Consider the following 21396-nt stretch of genomic DNA (forward strand, 5'->3'; position numbering starts at 1 on the left):
TCTTGGGAGTGGGGGACCACTGAGGCCAGTCTTAATAGCCTGCACTCTGTTTATCAGCAAACTTCTACTGACCTATGTCCACTTTCCATCACTGGAATCACAAGTGGAGTTTGTTCCATATTCCTTCACTTAATGCAGTATAATCTGTGGCAGCAGCAATATGGAATACCTTCTTTTGAGAGATCCACTTGGCAGATTTAATCTATGTATATGTACAGATGTAAACACCTGTAAACCCCCCCCCCCCCCCATGGCTCTTGCATTTGCCATGATTAGCCAAGCATTGGCAGGCTGGATGTAGAAGTTCCCATCTATATGAACCTAGCTTTTACAGCATAACTAGGGTTATTTTCTTTGAGATCTGCTAAGGCTAAAATGTTGACAGCTATTATAAGGAAAAGCTCGGCTTCTCCAATCTACCAGGCAGAAGCCAAAATTTCAAGGAACATTGGCAATTCAAGTGATTAACATGACACCTGGTTGCTAGAGCTGCCTTATCCTCTGCTGTAAACCAGAGGATTCAGGAACAGAGTAGCATCTGTAACATCTGAGATCTGTGGGGAAATAAGTTCATACCTTTGCCCCTCTCTATTAATTATTCTTTAATTATATTTTAAAGATACTGTACAACTTGAACAGATCAAGCCTGAACTTCCCCTGGAGGCCAAGATGATCAAATTAAGGCTGTCATACTTTGGCCACATCATGAGAAGGCATGAATCACTGGAAAAGACAATAATGCCAGGAAAGATTGAAAGCAGCAGAAAGAGAGGAAGACCGCATGCCAGATGGATGGACTCAATCAGGGAGGCCACAGGCCTGAATCTACAGATCTAAAGAGAGCAATGGAGGATAGGGAGGCTTGGAGATGTCTCATCCACAGGGTCACTGTGCGTCAGGGTTGACTTGAATGCAGTTAACAACAACAAACACCTTGAGAACTCAGAAGGCAGCATATCAATCTTCAAACAACTTTTTCTTCCTAAGGCACTGGACTCTCTTGTTCATTATACTTGATTTGTTGTTGTTAATGTGTACTGTGTTTTTAAAGTGCAGTCCTATCCATGGACTCCAGATGTCCTTTTGTTTATCAGGTGTGTTTAGGCCTGCAATGAAAGTGCATTTGCCTTAGTTGTTTTGCCTTATGTTAGGTACATTGGTTTGAATGATTAGTTTGAGTAAAGTGTGAATCAGGTAACACAAATTAACAAATACAATACAAACTCTAAAATAAATAGAAAATTTTAAATAAGCATACATTTAACTTCAAGAGAATTTAATAGGTTACTTGCAAAATGTTATTGCAGGCAACAACAACTACACAATTTTAGTTTCAAATCCACAAAAACACACAAAATTTATACAAATTAGCATAGTAAAAATTAAAGCCTTAGAGGCTTTGCTGGCAGAATTAATTTGTAGATTTTAGAATGGGTGTTTCTTACATTTTTTTTTCTTTTCCATTTTTTCTTATAAAAAAAATTTACAAGTGAAATATTACTACAAAACTTTTTATAAGATTTTCTGCAAAACATTTATAATTTTACCACCAACTATTTCCTGTTTCAAAATCATTATGCAGATTTAACACCCTATGTTGCACATCAATTTTTGTGGGATGACAGTTTAGTGACATGCATAAAAAAATCACAAGGCATTAGAAATGGAGACTTAAATACAAATATTGTTGCAATAAAACAGTTATAAAATTGAAAAATAGGACCCAAACGTCATGCTTACCTATTTTTAACAAAAACTTTTTTTATCCTAAATTACACACTTTTATTACTTCTCCTCATGAAACAGTGTGATAAATAATGACATAACATCGATTTCTAATGTAATCAGGAAACACATACACAACTTTATCCCAAGAAAGTATATTGAAAATAAAATAAAACACTGGAGTTCTACCATGATAAATACATTTTGCACTGATAAGTACAATAAAGCAAAAATGTTATAAGGGTGATAAAAGGAATGAACAGTGAAATGCCATTAAACAATCTACTACTGCACATCTGTGCCCTATTACGTACAAGAGTTATATTCCACTGAGTCAAATAAAGGACACTGAAATTTACGATCCTTCTAAGACTGAAAAGTGGACTCAGAATGGTATGCAGAACAGACTATCAAAATGTTTAATTCCAAGAGTAGTAAATGCACCTGCTAACACAGATTAATTTATATTAAGTTCTATGATATCTTTTGATACATTTGTAATAGGGATTTGCTGCAGATTGAAAACTTCCATTTCATTCTGCATGCCTAATTATGCAAAAAATCATATTTAACAGCTGTGCAGAGTACTCATACCTTTAGATTACAAAAAAAAATGCTTCTAACCTAACATGATCCTATAAGGAATTTTATTTGCTTAACTGAGGTTTTGTAGCACTGATTATGAGGCAGAATGATAAAAATGTATCTTTTATGTTAACAGGTTTTTTGCAATGTATGTTGCAAGTTAATTAGCATTATCTAATGGCTGTCTGTATTAAATGTGTCATTAAAAAGATTTTGATGTTTAAAGCCAGTAACATCAATTGAGAATATTTTAAATAAAAATATATGGGATAATATTTCAAAAAACCAACTAAAATTTAAAGACTGTTAAATGACTACAAAACACTTAAGAAACTTGAAACCACAGTGTAAATTTGTTTTCTTTCCCATGTATTTAAGCTGACATTATAAAATATTTTTTCAGCTTCATATATCACTACACAGGGCATCCCTACAGTGCACAGAGTATGCATTATCAACTGATCTTGTCTTTAAAAACTGTGTGCTATGCCATAAAACTAAAACTTGTATAAAAAGTATTTATTGAAACATTTCTCAACAGGAAAGGGAATTTTTAAAAGCAATGTCAATGTCTTGCACTGTACTTTTTAGTTCAATTGTTAAAATAGTTTGGTGTAGAATGTAAAAACCAGACAATCTTGAGATATATTACAATAGAGGTGGTTTGTAAAAGGTTCTACTAATGCCAATGGGAATTTTTCAAAAATTCAAATTATATTTGGCCGTATGCATGCTGTGTAGTCAAATTTGCACACAATTTTATTCAGCAAGGCAAAACTGAAAAAGATTTTCAGATGTGTGGCAGATATAGATGAGCATCCCTATTAGTTAATCAATACTTAACTGGTCCTGTTTGACTAAATGTTGCCTTTTAGTGAAAGTAGGGATTCTCATCCCTATTCCAGACCACTAGTTATTGTGTTTAACCAGTTCCTTTCGACAAGAACTAGATTCGCAACATAAAAAAATTGCATTTTTAAAAATTGCGCTGCAGTCAAGAAAAGTTCATTGATAATTTAAATTTCTTATCTCTGTGGTAAAGATATATATAAAACAGATATATTTCTGATGAAGCAAATTTATGGGTCAAGTAAACATTACTTAAAATTATTCTTTGTCAGCCTATTTAGGATTATGCAGGCACAAGGAGGGTGGAGGTGGGGAAATGTTTTAGCAGAATCCAAAAACCATGAGACTGGCAGTAATAATTCAGTCTGAATTTATCAAATAAGAGCTCCCAATGCCACATAGGAAACTTCTTCTGAGACTGAGGGGAATGTCGTAAGAAATTCGTTATATGGCACATGGGCTGCTCACTTTTTGTTTTTCTTGAAGTTTTTAGAAATCTTACTAGTGTACTGAAAACCTTGGGCAAGCCAGCTATTGTTCTTTGGGTCCCAAATATTGTTTTCTTTAGGGAAATAGAAATGATAAATTAAATTAAAGAGTTATACTTTTGGTTTAACTTATTTATCCTTTCTTTGGCTGTTATGTCAAGATCTAGAAAATTCAATATATTAACGGCAATGTTTGATATTGACAAAAGGGTGACAGTGGTATATATGTACAGCATTCTTCTGTACTTCTCGTAATTTCCAAATATCACAATAAAATTTAAATATTTAAATTATTGACGTTGTAACTGAAGTTATCCAAGGTTTAGCCATAAATCACCTACAGCTTGAAATGGAACGAGTTCAGGTATAGGACTTGTCATATAGGTTCTCACATGTAATTTTTACATAGAAATTAATTAAAATCTTATGTCAATATATTTCTAAGATTCAATAGTTGCTACAGTATACACTGGCTCTACAGATCTATTACCTCTCCTAGAAAGAGAATAATCTGTGTTTACTGATTGTCATTATACACACTACTATAATGTAGTGGCCAAAATTATCTGAGACATACCTCAGACCCAGTTAACATGATGCCATCTGAATTATTTCTAAGACAATGAGTAGAGATGGCCAAATGTAGTATATATATTCGATAAACCAAACAGAAGCAAAAGATTTTCGTCTTCACTGAACTATTCTTGGGTTTTTGTTTTGTTGTGCCTTTTGGAGAAAGATACATTCCAATGAAAATACTAGAAACTTTTGTGAGGAAAAAAACCTAACCAACAGCCATTTTGTTGCATAATTTGTTTTGTTCATTGCTGCAACAAACATTTACATATGTTAAAACAGAAGAAAACTCCAATTAAAAACTCTTTATAACCATGATATAGACCTACATTTTCCTCATCTGCTTTATCCATAATTTATCAAGGCCAGTTTGAAATTTTGTCTTTTGTACAGTGTACACTTCCTGTGCTAATTCTCCAACTTGGAATACTTACAGAAATCAAGACCAAATACATGATTTCCTGCTCTGTAATACACTTTTACCAGCCCACTTCCATATCTTGAAAGGGATGTAAACTTAAGTGCAGTTCTAGGCATTTATATAATGTTCCTTCAGAATTCTTCCATGTTTGCTGAAACATTAGGAGTTGCTGGGTTTGAATCTTGAGAGATAGCTGCAACTGTGACAATCCTTGGAGAGCCAAGAACCTCAGTAACAGAAGAGTCCAATTCACCTGAAGTAACAATAGCAAGGGCTGTTCCCCCTCCCTTCTTGTTCTGATGGGTTTTGACATGTTTTGACAGATGGTCACTTCGCATAAATCTTTTAGAACACTCTGGGCATTCAAATCTTTTCTCACCTATAAGAAAAAAAAAAAGAAAAAAAAGAAAGAACGTCTTAATAATAATATCAGTGCTGACCCAGTGATTTTTTTTACTTGCTGAAATAGAATAACTTTGAAAATGCATTTAAAATTACTATTTTGAGGTTAATATTAACATGCAGTAGGCCACCATTCAGTGAAGAAGGATGCACGTGTGAGTGAAAATATATGTATACTGCAATGGGCTCTTGCCATCCCCGGTTCTGAGCATATGCAGATAGCAAGCCCCATTGCTCTCAATGGTGGTGAGTGCACATGACTGCACTAGCGGCTGTGCGCCACCATTGGGGACAACAGGACTTGAGGTCTCACATTTTTTCTTTTCTGTGGGGGAATCTGGAACAGATCCCTGCGGATACACAGGGCTGACTGTATTAATGCTGGTTTGGATATAGACTAAGGAGTATATCACACGGAGCTTTCTGGAGATTTTTCAGCTCAGATCTGGGGTGACAGTGGGTCCAACAATGCGGATTCACGTCATAATGTGAATGTGTTATCACATGCGATTAATTTCTATGGAAGCTCTTTCCGTGGCGCTTCCACAGTGAATCCAAAATGATTCCTCATTTTGGTGAATTCAGTACAAAAGTGAATTCACAGAATTCGCATTCAAGCTCACTTTGATTTCACTCCGAATTGGTCTGGTGTGGAATGCAACTTTGCTTCGCTCCTGGTACACCCCCCCAAACCTCCAAAGAGGCAAATTTCCCATGATGCTGTGCTGCAATTTTGCCCCAATTGCTTCCATTGCTCGGAAGGGTAGATGACAGGGCTGGAGGGAATGAACAGGAGGCTGGGGGGAGCAACAAACTCCAGCTCCCAGAATTCCCTAGCCTTGAGCCTAGGACCCCACAACAAACTCCAACTCCCAGAATTCCATAGCACTGTGCCAGAACAGTGAAAGTGGAGTTAAACCGGATTATTTCCCAGTGCAGATGCAACCTAAGAGAAGGCAACTATTACAAAGGGAAGGAGAGTGGATTGGATTCAGGGAGGTGGTACTTTAGGGAACATGGAGAATAAGGGAAACTGGATCATTTCTGCAAACCTCCAAAATGGGCCTCCTTTAGATCCAAAGGATTTACTTCCAAGTAAACCTGCAGCTTCTACACTGATTATTTTACAGTAAATAATAATAATAATAATAATAATAAATGGATGGGGGCTCTGAAACAGAGGATAGATGTAGATGTGGCCGAAATGGATGGGGGCTGGAAGACCCATTTGCATTTGGCTGCCAGGGATGGTAAAATAGAAGGGAGTCATTCACATGAGGATGTCATTCACGTGAAACTGGAACCAGGCTCCCTTTTTCACTCCGGAAGTACAAAGGTTCAGAATGTGTTCAGACCCTCACTGAGCATGCGCAAGGGTACCAATTCGAATCAAGTTGAATCCGCATGGTATGTACTGGTGTGGTAATACAATGTGCACTCACTCCGCTTTGCTTGAATCCGCATCACGTGACTTGCTTGGAATCGAACTACTCCGCTTCCCCCTCGATTCGGAAGGGCAACGGAAAGGCAACCAGGTGTGGTAAAACATCACATTTTAACGTGAATTCGCATTGCTAGACAGGAGTGACTCTGGATCTGGTGTGAAAAAACATCACTTTTCGCATTGCTAGAACAGGAGTGACTGCAGATCTGAGCTGCAAACCCCCCACGTGTGTCAAGGGCCTAAGTTAGTCATGCTTCATTATAACTAAAATAAATAAAACCAGCTATAAAAACTAACTTTAACAGAATTTCAATGAAACTGAAGTTTGACTAACTTAGGCCGAAAACAGATGATCCTAAAAGGGTGGTGGCATGCTGCCTCTTTATGCGCCAGATCAGGACTGCAGCAACCACACACTGTGTCCCCGATCTGGCCTTTTCCCAGTGTGAAAAGAACTGGCAGAAAGCCACTCCTTTTTGTGCCAGAGAAACTGCGTCTTTGCTGCTGTGGCAAAAATTTTTCAGCATTTCTTTGGCATGTGGCATCTAAATACTGTACCGCCAAAATGCATGATGGGCAGAGTCGGGGCGTGTGGCATACAAACGCCACGCCTCCACGTCACCCTGAAGCCAGCTCTTTTTGCCGGACTGTACTGGCAGTCGGTGAAGATCAAAAAACTCTGTAGTGACTACTGCTACCTCAGCCTTCTGGCAGATAAAGGTCTCTCTCTCTCGCTCTCTTCCTTTAATTTATATCCTGCCTTTCCCTCCACTATGCAGCCCATGGCATCTTACAATATAAATTAAAACAAAATACAATTAAAAAAAACAGGGAACACGAAAGTTAAACAACAATTAAACAAACAATTCTAAAAATATGAAACTAGTTTTGAAAAGGCTGCCATTTCTTCATTATTTTTTGTAATCCATTCAAAGTTCACTAAATTATCTAATGCAGGATTACTCCCAGAAAGCAGGTACATTTCTTAACTAGCTTCCAGATCTGAATGCATAACTTTTGAACCAATTCGTATAGGTTTCTGTAGAACATGTTTGAAGATGGATCAAATAGAGACAGGTCCCTGAGCATAGGATTGGAATTGCTTTAGCAGAAGTTCACCATCTAACATAGGGGCGAAACAGACTGCCCCTTTGTGCCGTCATTTGGGAAGCTTCAGAGCATGGTTTTTTGATGCTACACATTCTGAAGCCGCTTGGAAGCCGGCTTCATACCACCCAACTGACCACATGTTGGCCAGCTTCCGGACACTCCAGCTGGCTTCTGTCCATGGTGGGGTGGTGCAAAAAGATGGATCGGAGCTGCGCCCTGTGGTTAGCATGGCCCAAATCCGGCTTTCTCAGAGGCAGCTTCAAGCCGCCCCCTTGGAGTGGTCTGTTTCATCCCATACTGCATTCTGTGCAAACTAATTCAATTATTTAATAAAATACGCTTTATTTTACCAAGGTCTTTGCATAGAATGCTCACTGACCTGTATGTGTTCGTCTGTGCCTTTGCAGTTCATCACTTCTTGTAAATCTTTTCCCACAATAAATCCAATTGCATATAAATGGCCTTTCTCCAGTATGCCAGCGAAGATGTGCTCGGAGATGAGACGTTTTCCCATATACTTTTCCACAACCTTCAATATGGCAGATATGTTGTTTCTTTTTTCCTGGTTCATTACTGGTTCTACCAAACACAAATCAGTAACAGTTAAACTTAGCAGAATTTAGTATGAGAGCACCGAATTAAGAAAAAATAATTCCATTAAGAGAAGTAAAAGGAATGCAAAAGCCTGGTATTTTACAACTGTTTTGACAGTTACCTTCCTTCTCCTTCTCTGCAATTAGGGCATGAGCAAGCAACTCTTTTTAACCTTTTGCCAGGCTGGACATCTTGATCAGAAGCTTGCTGGGCTTGTTGCAGCTGCACCTGAGCTATCTGATCAGGACTAACAGCACCAATTGCAGCATTAGCAATGCCTCCTACAGCTACAGTTACAGGAGCTATTGTGGCTTGCTGTACTTTCACTCCTCCATCTTGTCCTTGTTGTTGACCTTTAAAATAATAGAGAAAAAGACTTAATGTTTAAGTTGATCACAACATAATTTTAAACACCATTTTTATTCCATTATGCGATGAGAATTGCCTAGATTTCTCTGCTATGCATAATATTTTTGAGTGGCATGTATCATTCCCTCTGCAAGTTATTCAACCCAGAACCCTTTACTGTACTTTAAAAAGGAAACTTTCATTGCACTGAACCCTCAAGCATATACAGTACTAACTGCAAATAGAGAGAACACATTTGTTTACAAAACTGGTGCATGTCCCACGTATAAAATATACATAGGAATAACTTGCAGAGAATAGTGGGTATGACTGCCTAGAGAAAATAAATATAAATGTCATCAAACTGACTGTATTTACCCATAATTATTGTTCTTCAGCTGGCCTCTATAAAGGCTTTTGGGAAGATGTGATGTGGTGGTTAACATTTTGAGACCGATCTTCCTCAGTTTCTAAGTTCTAGTTTAAACATAAGAATTATATACAGGGGGAGGAAGAGGAACTAAAGTTAGAAAAATGGGCCACATATAGGCTTGACTAAGTCAATTTATGAATCAGAATGCATTGACTACTTCTCGTCCTGAATAGAGCATGGGGATTAACCACATCCTTCAGCTGGCTGTTTCAGCTTCAAATTGTTTCTGACTGTTGACAATCTGCAGTTTGTAAGGAGATAATTCTGGACCAGTTCCAGGCAACTAATTTGAGTAGCCTGATTCACTACTCACCCAAGCATAATTAGCTCTTCTGTTATAATCTGCAATGTAGCATTGCCATACAGCAGAAGATCTATGTAAAGCAAGGCACATATTTCATATTGATGTGGAGAATTTTTCTTGACAAATAAAAACATTTTGAAAAGATACATAAAAAGAAGAAGAGCCCTCTCTCCAGTCCATCTGGTTCCATCCGGCCATGGAAGGAAAGATCCCTAATGTGATGTGATTAAGAAGCAGAGCCCTCCCTCGAGTCCATCTGCCTTGGTCCAGGCCTCAGAGGGAGAGAAGAACTGCTGGACCTGATCCCCTTCCCCACCGCCATTCCTTCTCCTTTTATGTGGTGTCTTTTTAGATTGTAAACCTGAGGGCAGAGAACCATCTAATTATAAAAATAATACTAGTAAGCCGCTCTGAGCCTTTAGTGGCTGAAGGGCAGGGTATAAATACCGTAAATAATAATAATAATAATAATAATAGTGCTGTATTTTAGAATTAAAATCTATGTAAAAATTTAAACACCACAAAATTATAACACAACAAAACCTAGCAAAACTGGTAAACAACATGACAAAACCTGACAAAGAGACATGCTGGCATAAGAAGTGATTCTAAGTGATTCTGATTGCCTAAAGTGTGGGGGAAAAGATGCAGACTTCCTTCACAGATATAAAAAGTGTATACTTAGTAAAAACTTTCAGGTATTTTTCAGCTGTTTATCAATCTAAATTGGTGATCCAAAATTACACTATGCCAATTCCAGTATGGCTGAACATGTGAGTGGGGTCAATGGGGCAAGGATTGGCCCTGTCCATTGCACAATTTTCCACCCCTGACTTAAAAGATTGGATTAATAAAGTACCATACATTGTGTAAGAGAATCTGCTTTTTTATGTGCAGACAGACAAAAAAAAAGTAATGTGATTTTGGATGCCATTTAAATTGGGCCCTAACAAATATAACTTTTGCTTTATTGATATAAATCACTGAAATGAATTGAATTGTTATGTGTTGAATATTGCAGTGTTTTTTAAATTAGGCCATGTCCAGACCAGCCTGAAAGCAGAGTTGGGGCATAGTTCTCATGCTGCACGCCCAACTCTGCCCCCCCCAGGGCACCCTGACACCACACACTGCTCCAGATGGCATGCAGCATTATGGCATGCCTCCAGCGCTGCGCCCACATGGCGCAGTGCCGAACGAGCATTATAAGGCTGTGCTGCCGCAACTATGGAGCCCTTGTGAGGGCGCAAAAAGGCCGGATTGGGGCTGCGGCATGAGGTTGCTGCAATCCCAATCCGGCTGAAGAAGGAGCGGCTGGAGGTTGCACTTTCAGGGCTGTTTGTATAGTCCCTTAATCAAGCATTTATTAGTTCTGTCCCTGTTGTTGGTTTTTGACTTGGGGTGACCTAATGAGAACCTATAATAGTATTTTCTTGGCAAGATTTGTTCAGATGGGGTTTGCCATTCCTTTCCTCTAAGGTCAAGCAAAGTGTAATGTCACACAGTGGGTTTCTAAAGCCAAGCAGAGATTCAAACCCTATTCCTAGTCCAGCACTCAAAAGACTACATCACACTGGCATTCTCAAACAGTTATACCTGACTTTTATATTGGTGTGTCATGTTTCAGATGTTTTGTACATTTTTGTGTATAATTTTGTAATGTATATTTATGATGCATGAAAAATAATCCACAAGCAATTCCAAATGGATCAGTCTTTTTTACCACTTCATTTTACCACATGATTAGATTGGGCCTCAAACTATGAGAGGGTGCTGAAAAGTTCTTGGCCCTACCCCACCCCACCCCCCAAATTTGAGCGTAATTTCATCACTGAGGATTAAAAGAGTGTTTCTTTGTATTGCAAACCAGAGGCCAATTGTAGCTCTGATGAATCTGGAGAGTTCCAAACCTGAGATGGGAGAGACTTTCCACAGGACAGCCAGATGCTCTACAAATCTGGGCTTCTTGGAATATTAGTAAGAAGAAACCCACTGCTGAAGCAAACCCTTATCAAAATCTAGTGAAAATGGGGGATAGGTGTCATGGGCTGCCCTGGGCCTGACTATGGCCCGTTACAAATGGGCCTTTGCGGCGCCCCCATCACGTGCTAGGGGTTGGCCAAGGACCTAGCATTCATACCGGCCTCACTCCTAGCATGTGACAGGGGCATAATAATGGCGGCGCCCTATACACACGGGCGCCGCCATTTTGACGTATCGGATGCATAGCGTCCATACGTTGCACCCCGGATGTGACGCTGCAAGTGCGCGAGTAGCACCTCACGGTGTCCCATCCGGGGCACAAGAAGTGCCATTTTGGCGCTTCTTCTTCGCTGTGTCCAGGAACCAGGCGGTTTGGCTGCTGCAGTTCCTGGACGCAGTAACCAGTGGCAGCGGCAGAGCGCCGCTTTTCGGCGGTCTGTAACCCGCCTTAGAGACATAAGCAGAAGACTCAGACTGAAGAAATGAAGGAGACTGAGGCAGGAGCAGATCTGAGGCTGCCTGGTTCAACTGTCTCAGAGGAGGCTCGGGAAGCTATTGCTCAGGAAGCTGCAGAGGGAGAAACAGACTCTATGGCAGTGGTTCCCAACCTGTGGGTCGGGACCCCTTTGGGGGTCGAATGACCCTTCCATGGGGGTCACCTAAGACCATTGGAAAACACCTATTTAATTACAATTATGAAGTAGCAATGAAAATTATTTCATGGGTTTGGGTCACCACAACATGAGGAACTGTATTAAAGGGTCGCAGCATTAGGAAGGTTGGGAAGCACTGCTCTATGGACTCTAGGTTGCAGGTGCTAGGACCTGTGGAGAGAAGACAGGTCAAGGGGTCTGTGAGGCTATCTTCCAGGATTGGATGCTAAGATGAGAGCTAATAGGTTTCAGCTGAGAGAAGCTGAGGCCTTTTAAAAGATCTCCAGCCGCAGACATTCTTTGCAGTCAACAACCAGTCTTGCAGCTTTGTTGTACCTGTAGTCCTTGCTCTTGGATTCAAATTATCTGACTTTTGGATTTGCCTTGTGACTACGCTCTTGCTCTGCCCTTTGCTGTGACTGACTGGCTGGTATAATGTGACTCTTGGACTGGACTCTGGACTACCCCTTTGCATATTCCCCTGCTGTGCTGCCCTCAGTGGGGGTAAGCAGGACAATACATAGCAAACATGCGGGGAAAGATTCTCTGGTCCAATAAGTCCAGAACAGGATTTGCTGGCCTTCTACAAACCACTACATGTGGAACAAAAACAACAGTATTCACTGCTCTGAGAAAGAACACTACCCCACAGTGAAGCAGGGTGGCGGCTGCAGCAAGCTGTGGAGAAGCTCCTTCTCAGCAGGGACTGGTGCAAGTTCAGTGATGCCAATACAGTGCAATTCTAGACAAAAACATATTTCACTTTGCAAGGGACCTGGTACTGAGTTAGAAACTAACCTTTCAGCACAACAATGACCTTAAATACACAGCCCAAAACAGCGGAGTATCTTCAAAACAGGACAGAATTTTGAATTATTTTATAATAGTCCAATCAAGGATTTAACCTCAATTTGACTGAGATTCTGTATCAAAACTTGATAGCTGTTTTTCACCAGTGGTCCCCATTTAACCTGACAATGCCAGAGCAATTTTACAAGATACTGCAGGATTCAGATGAACAATGACCAGCAGTTGCAACTGCTACTAAAGGAGCTTCTGCCAACTTGGGGGTGAATATTAACAAATGCCAGTGTATTTTATTTATTACTTTTGTACCACAATAAAATTATTTTGCACCTTCATGTTGAGCATCTTGTTTACATGAAGAGAAAGCAATATTAATTAAAACAATTTCTATTCCACATGGTTACACAACAAACTGTGGAAAAATCAAAGGGGTGGTGAATAATTCAGTGAAGCCCTGCATTTTTTTACAAGGTCAAAGTGATGAGTTCAAACCAAATCTCCATGATTTTAGTATAATGTGGAAATAGTAAGAAGCAGGAGATTGTTGACACTAAAGAAACCAGTAACTACTATGTAAATTAGATATACTCTATAAGACATCAATTGTGATTCAAAGCAGAGGAGCAATGTTTAGAAAATACAGGTGGCTTTTACAGAATACACTGCCCAACATTATTGCCATGAAATATATGATGAACTGTTATCTTGAAATACAAGCGCATAGACCTACACTTAGTCATATAGTGCAGACCGAGTCAGGCAAAGTGATGCTATTTTCAGGCCCTTGACAGCTCTAGATTTACCTGACTACCTATTTTTCTGGCCAAAGAAAAAGGTTGAACTGCTGCTTCTGGAAACCTCCAGGAACAGAATTTTACCTTTTTAAAAAGATACATGCAGCATTTAACCTTTTTTAAAAAAAGTTGTTTTAAAAACAAGAGGATTCTGGGTAGTTGCTGTCTTTATGGGGGGAGCTTTTTTGGCAGTTTGTGTGGCTCACAGAATATTCCTTTGGATGAAAATTAGCCCACAAACTCACTGCAGTTGCCTATTCCTGGTGTAGACATACTGAATCATTTTTATTTAATTGTGACTTATTTTGTCCAACTGAGATCTGTGTCTACTTTAAACATGACTAGCAACTCTTTCACACTGCAGAAATAAATCAGTCCGACACCACTTTAACTGTCATGGCTCCATCCTGTGGAATTCTGGGATTTGTAGTTTAGTGAAGTATTTGGCCTGGTTTATCAGTGGTCTGGTGCCTCACCAAACTACAAATCCCAGGGTTCTGTAGGATAGAGTCATGGCAGTTGAAGTGGTGTCAAACTGTTTTACTTCTGCAGTGTGCATACACCCTAGATCTGACCAGATTATCATCTGGGTTCCAAAATGTTATGAGATAGGTTGTGGTTAATGTAACCTAGTGCAATTTATTGCAATCAGATGGAAACAGAAGTTTGGTTTACTCTTCCTGCAATGTCAAAACATAAAATAAAAGTAAATAGAAGAACAACATATGACTAATGATTTGCCAAATATGTATAATGATTTTTCCACATCACTATGTATGGATAATTATTTTATATAACCCAATTTCATCTTTTTTTATTTTATCTAATCAATATTTAACATCACAGTTTATTAGTGTGGATTTAGAAGTTAGCATATATACATTTATTTATGATCCAGCCAAAGGATGACACACCCAACCAACAAGAAGTCTTAACAAGAATAAATGTTTGATCAGATGCAACAGTAAGTTTCAACAGAGAATACAACATTCTTTGCTGGAAAATATTTATGTCTGCAGGACTATCCCAGCACCTCTGCTGAGACCAGTTAGTTGCCTTTGGCCTTCCATCAAATGTCATCTAGCAGCAGCTACGTCAGCAAGGCGCTGGACCAGTTCCCATCCCACTAGTTGGAACAACTGAAATTTCTTTTTTTCCTATCCCCTTCCCATCACTTATTCCTTGTGTGTCCTGTCTTTAAATTTAAACTGTAAGTCTAAAGGCAGGGACTATCAAGCCATTTAACTTATCAGCCACTGTTCAAGGTCAACTGCAAAGTTTAATCACTTCAGATAAATCACGTTCAGCTTATTTCCACGAGCAAACTTATACTGAAGGAAGTTTATTAAGAATCAGTAATACCAAGAGCAAACAGCTATTTACCATTAAAAAAAATATCTGTACAGCTTGTATATGGCTCCTACACACACTGAAATATCTTCCCTATTGCTTGCCTACTGTTATGGTACAGGTGTGTAATTATAGCAGAGCAAAGGCTCCAGAAAGAGAAAACTCAAGATTGTGATTGGGAAAAATATATATTTATTACAATGTACAGGTTTGATTGTTTAATGAGATGTGAGATAAACTCAACAATGGGGAAGAGAAGAAATGGGTAATCAATCCCCAGGAAAATTTTCAACTATAAGTATCAGGCAAGCTACATGCAAGAGAACAGAATGTGAATTACAGCTGGCCCTCTACATTTGTGGTTTGACTTTTGTGGATTTGATTACCTGCGGTTTTGATTAATATGTTCTCTCTAGGCATCGCTAGGTTCTCCAGCACAACTCTGTCAGAAGTTGACCATAGAGTTGTGCTGGGGAGCCTAGAAGTTCTTAGAGAAAACACTTGTCTAAACATTTGTAGGTCCCCCAACATTATTCTATGATCAACTTCTGGCAGATGTTGACCAGAGTTGCACTGGAGGACCTGAAGATTCCTAGAGAGGTGTTCTCTTAGGTAAAAAGAATAGTATTTTTTATTTGCTGTTTTTCCACATTCATGGAGGTCATTCCCCTAGCTATAGTGGATGTGTTCTGGAATACTCCTATAATACAGGGATAAGGATGCTTAGTGAAGAAGTTGCTGAAAAGGTGCCCATGCATTTTGCCTCAAAACTTTTCCTATTTCCTTTCCAATAGGGTCCCTGCTCCATTAGGGGGAAACCATTTGGGAGGTGTTTCAAGGAGAAAGATTAAAATCTCAAGGAGAAACATTAAGACCACTCATCCTTCTCCTTGTTATAACTGAGAATGACACACATTCTGACAAGTCATTGGAGTGTAACATATAAATCCCAGAAATACAATTATGTAAGATTTCGGCTTCAGTTCAAGGAAAAAATGCTTGAATCTTTTTGCAAGTAAGAGAAAATGTTTACCCTTTTATACCTTCTGAGTCAACCAATATTCTCTAAGTAACTATCCTAGGACTTGGGAGGTTTAGTTAATATTTCATTAACTAGTAGAATTATTTTATGACATTTTTCCTCAAGTAAAATAAATATTAAATACTTTACAAAGAAAAATTAAATATTTTACAAAGTTAGAGTATGTACAATACTTTGGCACCTTTAATTGTAACTAATTTTGATAGTATTTTTTATTTCACAAATCTTTCAATATATATTTCATGTTTTTGTTCTGCAGGCTTTTAAAAAGCTTGTAATTTCTCTTTGTAGAATCAAATAAGTGGTTTGCATTGTTAATCCAGGATACTTAACAGAATCAAAACAGCATTAGATAAAAACACTGTGAACATATTAATTCAGACAAGATTTTATTAGATCACTGCTTCATTACAGAATAAATTAATGTTCTAAGTAGTGATTTGTAAGCAATGAGAAGAGCTACTATTCACTAATTTCAATGAGAAGCATAAAGGTGAAACACAGACCAAACCTGAATCAGATACTGCTATGTAACTTGTAACAATGTAACCTAATGTGTTTCTAATTGCCTGAGTTACTGGAACCCAAAGAACCTCATTATTGTTCTCCATTCATATACAGACTTCCAGGCTTTCCCATTCTCACTATGGTACCTCACACCACTCAGTCATTTTGAAAAGACAAGAGAATTCTCAAATCCATCAAAGAAGCAAAAGCCTTAATTTTTATTTTTATACTGATACATCACTGAATAAATTGTCTCAACAGATTACTTACCTGCAACATTTGTAATGGTGACTGGAACTCCTTGTACTTGAACACCAGCAGCACTCAAATTGGCTACACTTACTGTCTGAAGATTAGGCACTGAAGCAAGCTGAGCAGCATTTAATGTTATTGGAGTACCAGCAACAGCCACTGGTGCAATTTGAGCTATAGTACCACCACTTGATGATACAGGAGTAAGGGTTAACTGCTGCGGTAACCCAGTATTTTGAACTTGGAGATTTGAAAGACTTTGAAGATTTTGGACTTGTACGGTCTGCCAGCTGATCTGCCCTGATGGGGTTAATGTTGGTGCTCTTATGAGCACTTGGGTTGGACTCAATGCTTGGAGCTGAACATTTTGCAAGGACTGCTGTTGAATGGTTTGAATAGTTTGTCCTGACTGAAGTTGAAAAGACTGTGGAGAAATAGCCTGGAGGATCTGCTGCTGTGGCTGTTGGATCTGTATCTGCTGCAGAATTGGCTGACCTACTATTTGCACCTGCTGCAACGAATTTGACTGATCCTGCACATTTTGTAGTCCATTGGACTGAAGCTGACTAGAGTTCTGAGCCTCTGTTTCTGATGTGGTTGTCTGAGGTTCTTCAGTAGTAGTCTCAGAACTGCCTGCTGTGCTTGCATACTGGCCTGCTTCTGCAGTGCTTGCCAAAGTTTCACTGCTTGTTAGTGAGGTGGAGGCAGTTGTCGTACAGGTGGAAGAGGAGGAGGGTGAATCTGGCATAGTACTAACAGAAGCTGTTGTGACAGGTGTTGATAGCAGCTGATTTCCATTGGAAACTCCACTATCAGTGGACTGGGCAACCTGTCCAGAACTACCACCGGCAGCGACATTTATTACAGGTAATGCTAGAGTCACTCCCCCAATGTTTATAGGCAATGATGTTACAACTTGTGCCTGAGTACCAGCAATAGGTAGCTGCAGTGGAATAGAAACTCCAGGCCTAATTTGGACTGGCACTGTCTGATTTGCCAAGTTTTGGGCAATAATATTACCAGAAGCTGTCCTATTTGTACTTGTAATAATAGCTTGATTATTTGCTGCAGGGATGAGCTGAATTTGACCTTGTAAGTCTTGCAGAGCTGTGGTAGTAGCAGGATTTATCTGAATTTGTTGACCTTCAGTTGTCTGAATCTGTGGAATCACTTGGTACTGAACACTACCGCCCGGATTCTGTAATTGTATGACTTGAAACTGTCCTGGAGTTGCTCCAGAAGAATTGCTTGGTTTTGTTTTTGAAGGTGACGCATTTCCGTTGTTGCTGCTGGAGGGACTTGCTGCAGTTGAAGTGACAGAAGATGCTTGTTGGGCATTGGTCTCTTTTGAAGAAGCAGGAGGAGCAGCTGCAACAAGCTGCCAAGCATTTCCGGCAAGCTGAGTTGTTACTAATTCTAATTGTTGTGATTGATTCTGAAGTTGAACCAAAGCTTGACTTGGATCTATTATAATTTGTTGTCCAGCTGCCTGATTCTCCCCAGGAGTCCCTATTTTGCTGCATGTTGCTGCCAGTAGAGCCAGAGGAGAAGGCTGAGAATCCTAACAGAAACAGAGCAAAGTAGGAAATAGTTAGGAATTGTGAACTTCAAAGCACTGGCAACAACTATAATAAAGAATTACTAGGAAATAAAGACGGCTACATACACAGACATGAATAACACACTATCTAGAACAGTGCTCCCCAAACTGTGCTCTTTAAGGGATTTTGGACTTCAGCTCCCAGAATCTGAATCTACTGCCCAACATGGCAAAGGCTTCTGGGAGCTGAAGTCCAAAATCTCTTAAGGGGCATAATTTGGGGACCACAGATCTAGAACATTACCAGCTATCCAAAACCATTTAGTCCAGTTAAGTGATTATGAACCTTCTTAAGATCTTTGATGAATGTATGAAAACCCACTGGTACAGCAAACTTGGCATAGTGTTTTGAGCATTGGACTATGACTCTAGAGACCAGGGTTCGATTCCCTGCTTGGGCATGAAGTCCACTGGGTGACCTTGGGCAAGTCACACGTTCTCAGCCTCAGGGGAAGGTAAAGGGCAAACCTTCTCTGGAGAACTATTGCTAAGAAACCCCCATTATGATTCGCCTTAGGGTCGCCATAAGTCGGAAACGACTTGAAGGCACACAACAGCAACAAATGAAAACCCATTTACTCCATTCTGGATACATGTGCCCTAAAAATGAAATTCCCTACTTACTAACCTCGAGAGGAAAACAAACCATTGAAGTTATGCTAAGCTGTTTTAGGGTCTTGTGCAGGAAGAAAAGTGGGTTCTGTTTTAATTAATTTTAATCTGTATTTCATAATGCTGTTGTTTAGTTTTATAATGGGGGGGGGGAAGGTTTAAGGGGATTATGTAATTTTTATTTATGTATGTATTGTATAAATTGTTGATGTATTATTGTAATAATAATAATAATAATAATAATAATTGTTATAACCACTGCCCAATCCTTTTGGGAGTGGCAGACTATAAATAAAATTTATTATTATTATTATAAAATAAATAAACAGCTTTGTTTTGACAACCGACCCCCCTCCGTACCCACCCTGGTGTTTGTGTTTGTTTGTTTGTTTTGTTTTACCTGAGTGGCTCCAGTTTTGCTTTTCTTGTTGTTGTTCTCCGCCTCAGGAGACTTCTCTCCCTCCGAGGGCACAGCCTCCTCCTTCTTTTGATCTGCAACAAAAACACAAGCCCCATTAATAGCGAAGCCGAAGGCTTTCACGCCTTTTTGGGTGGGTTTTCCTAACTACCTGGCCAATATGTCCTAGAAAGAGTTACTCTGCATCTGTGGCTGGCATCTTCTGAGAAAGGCCAGGAATAAACCCTTCCAGGGCATGGCCACAGAGCCTGAAAAAACCCCATTAAGCAATAATGTCACTCGCCTATAGAATAAACATCCAGGCCATCCCTGTTTTCCACCTCTTTCCTCCTGTTTGCATCCTTAAAGGAAGAAAAAAGGGGGGGTAGTAATAATAATAAGAGTGTTATAATATACAAGAACGTGGATGTGAGAATCCCTAGGAAAGGGTCCGTGGTGCTTGGTTCCTGGCCTGGGAGAGCGAGTGCGGGGCGGAGGGAAGGAGGGAGGGAGGGAGGGAGGGAGGGAAACCGCCACCCACCGCCGCCACCCACCCCACTCCTCCTCCTCTCCTCCTCCTGCCCCCAAAGCATCCCCGGCTACTGAGTGGCCCAGGATGCTTTAGGGGCAGGGAGGAAGGAGGGGAAAATGGGAGGCAACCGAGGCGAAGGAGGAGATGGCAGGGAAGGGAAGGAAGGGGGGATGGAAGAAGGAGGGACGGAGGGAGGGCTACAGACCCAGAAGGAATGGAGGAGGAGGAGGAGGAGAAGCCCCGGTGGGACGGCCCGCTTGGGGAGGCGAGGTGGGGTCCTCCTGGGCCCAGGATAAGGGCCGAGGAGGAGGAGGAGGAGGAGGAAGGGGCTGCTACGTACCGCTCATCCCGCCTGAGGAGGAGGAGGAGGAGGAGGGACGGAGGGCGGGGTGCCGGGGGTTAGCGGCGGGGAGAGAAGGCCGGTCGCAGCCGGAGCGGGGAGGAGCGGCTCGGCCTATTTTTGATCCACGAATGGCGGCCGCTGGGGCTGTGGCGTCGCTCGCCGTCTCTCCGCCCGCCGCCCAGGCTAGGCCTCGCCAGGCCCTGATTGACAGCTCGGGTGCAGGAGCAGGAGCAGGAGCAGGAGGGGCGGGGCCTGGATAGGCCTAGGATGACGCCCACGAAAGAGAGAGAGAGAGAGAAGAGGAGGACGAGGGGGCGGGGCCTGAGCCTGACTGGGCCTTGAATGACACCCGCGGAGGAGAGAAAGCGAGGCAGCAGAAAAACCTAAAGGAAGGAAGGAAGGAAGGAAGGACCAAAGAGGAGGGGGCGGGGCCAAGGGCGGGGCCAGCCCAGCACGAGCCAGCCCCCCTCCCCCCTTCGCTTTGAAAATAACGGACTGTTAGGGCGCGAGGACGGAAGCGCGCCAGGGGAGGGGGGTGAGAGGGAAAGGGAAAGGAGGGGAGGCGTCCAACTGCCGTTTTTTGGTGGCTTTAAAAAAGAGGGGGGAAAGGGCCTGCGCGCGCTCTGAGTCTTGACAGGGAGAGAACCAGGGAAACAAGGAGGCGGGGCTAATCTGTATGGCTTCTTCTTTAGCCTGCCTGTTGAGCCCCGCCCTCTATTTGTCTTGATTGACAGGCCCCTCAGAGAGGGGCAGGCAACGAATGGGATGGGGGCAGAGAGAGAGAGAGAGAGAGAGAGAGAGAGACTGAGACTGCATCCACACTGGAGAAATAGTCCGTTTTGGCACCGCTTTAACTCTTTTCTGGCTCAAGGCTATGGAATTCTGGGAGCTGGACCCCCCACAACAAACTCCAACTCCCACAATTCCATAACCTTGAGCCAGAAAAGAGTTAGAGCGGTGCCAAACCGGGTTATTTCTCCAGTGTGGATGCAGCGATGGCGCCGCAGGTAGAAAAGTCTTCTATAGTCACATTTACTTTAAAAACAAAAAACAATTTCGGGCCCAGTTTGCCACCTTTTGGGAGACTCGGAGGAGTGACCTTTGCCTCAAGAATAGCCACCTGTAAATTAAGGCGTATTTAAAAAAACAAACAGAAAACCGTTCGCTGTTGGCTTTTTAGCGGGACGCGGTGCATGTCGGGATTTGTAGTACGGAACCGAGCCAGCGCATGCGCAGTGGCGCGCA

At 41.0% G+C, this 21396-nt stretch overlaps 1 protein-coding gene across 3 annotated transcripts; it reads right to left on the reverse strand.

The window, feature by feature from the left end:
- Positions 1-251: 251 nt before the first annotated feature.
- LOC149309819 (transcription factor Sp4-like) lies at positions 252-20379 on the reverse strand. 3 transcript variants are annotated; one of them, XM_089533102.1, is made up of 6 exons: positions 20149-20379; positions 19280-19371; positions 16686-18228; positions 8316-8547; positions 7980-8179; positions 252-1106 (listed from the first exon to the last, which is right to left on the reverse strand). In XM_089533102.1, exons 1-6 carry the CDS (start codon positions 20153-20155, stop codon positions 958-960), a joined length of 2223 nt encoding a protein of 740 aa, XP_089389228.1. In that variant the 5' UTR covers positions 20156-20379; the 3' UTR covers positions 252-957. The 3 variants fall into 3 exon arrangements, with proteins under 3 accessions (XP_089389228.1, XP_089389227.1, XP_089389226.1); XM_089533101.1 differs by lacking the exon at positions 252-1106 and adding an exon at positions 1314-5023 and having other exon boundaries at positions 8367-8547; XM_089533100.1 differs by lacking the exon at positions 252-1106 and adding an exon at positions 1314-5023.
- Positions 20380-21396: the final 1017 nt, after the last annotated feature.

Source organism: Sceloporus occidentalis, unplaced genomic scaffold (assembly GCF_023333645.1).
Source record: "Sceloporus occidentalis isolate IW3139 unplaced genomic scaffold, rSceOcc1.0.p SCAF_7, whole genome shotgun sequence".
Lineage (NCBI taxonomy): Eukaryota > Metazoa > Chordata > Lepidosauria > Squamata > Phrynosomatidae > Sceloporus > Sceloporus occidentalis.

Coding starts and splice junctions, on each gene's coding strand:
- LOC149309819 (XM_089533100.1), bottom strand. Junction 8,548..16,685: donor CACCATTACAAATGTTGCAG/GTAAGTAATCTG, acceptor ATTATTTTAAAG/GTCAACAACAAGGACAAGAT. Junction 8,180..8,315: donor TGCAGAGAAGGAGAAGGAAG/GTAACTGTCAAA, acceptor TGTGTTTGGTAG/AACCAGTAATGAACCAGGAA.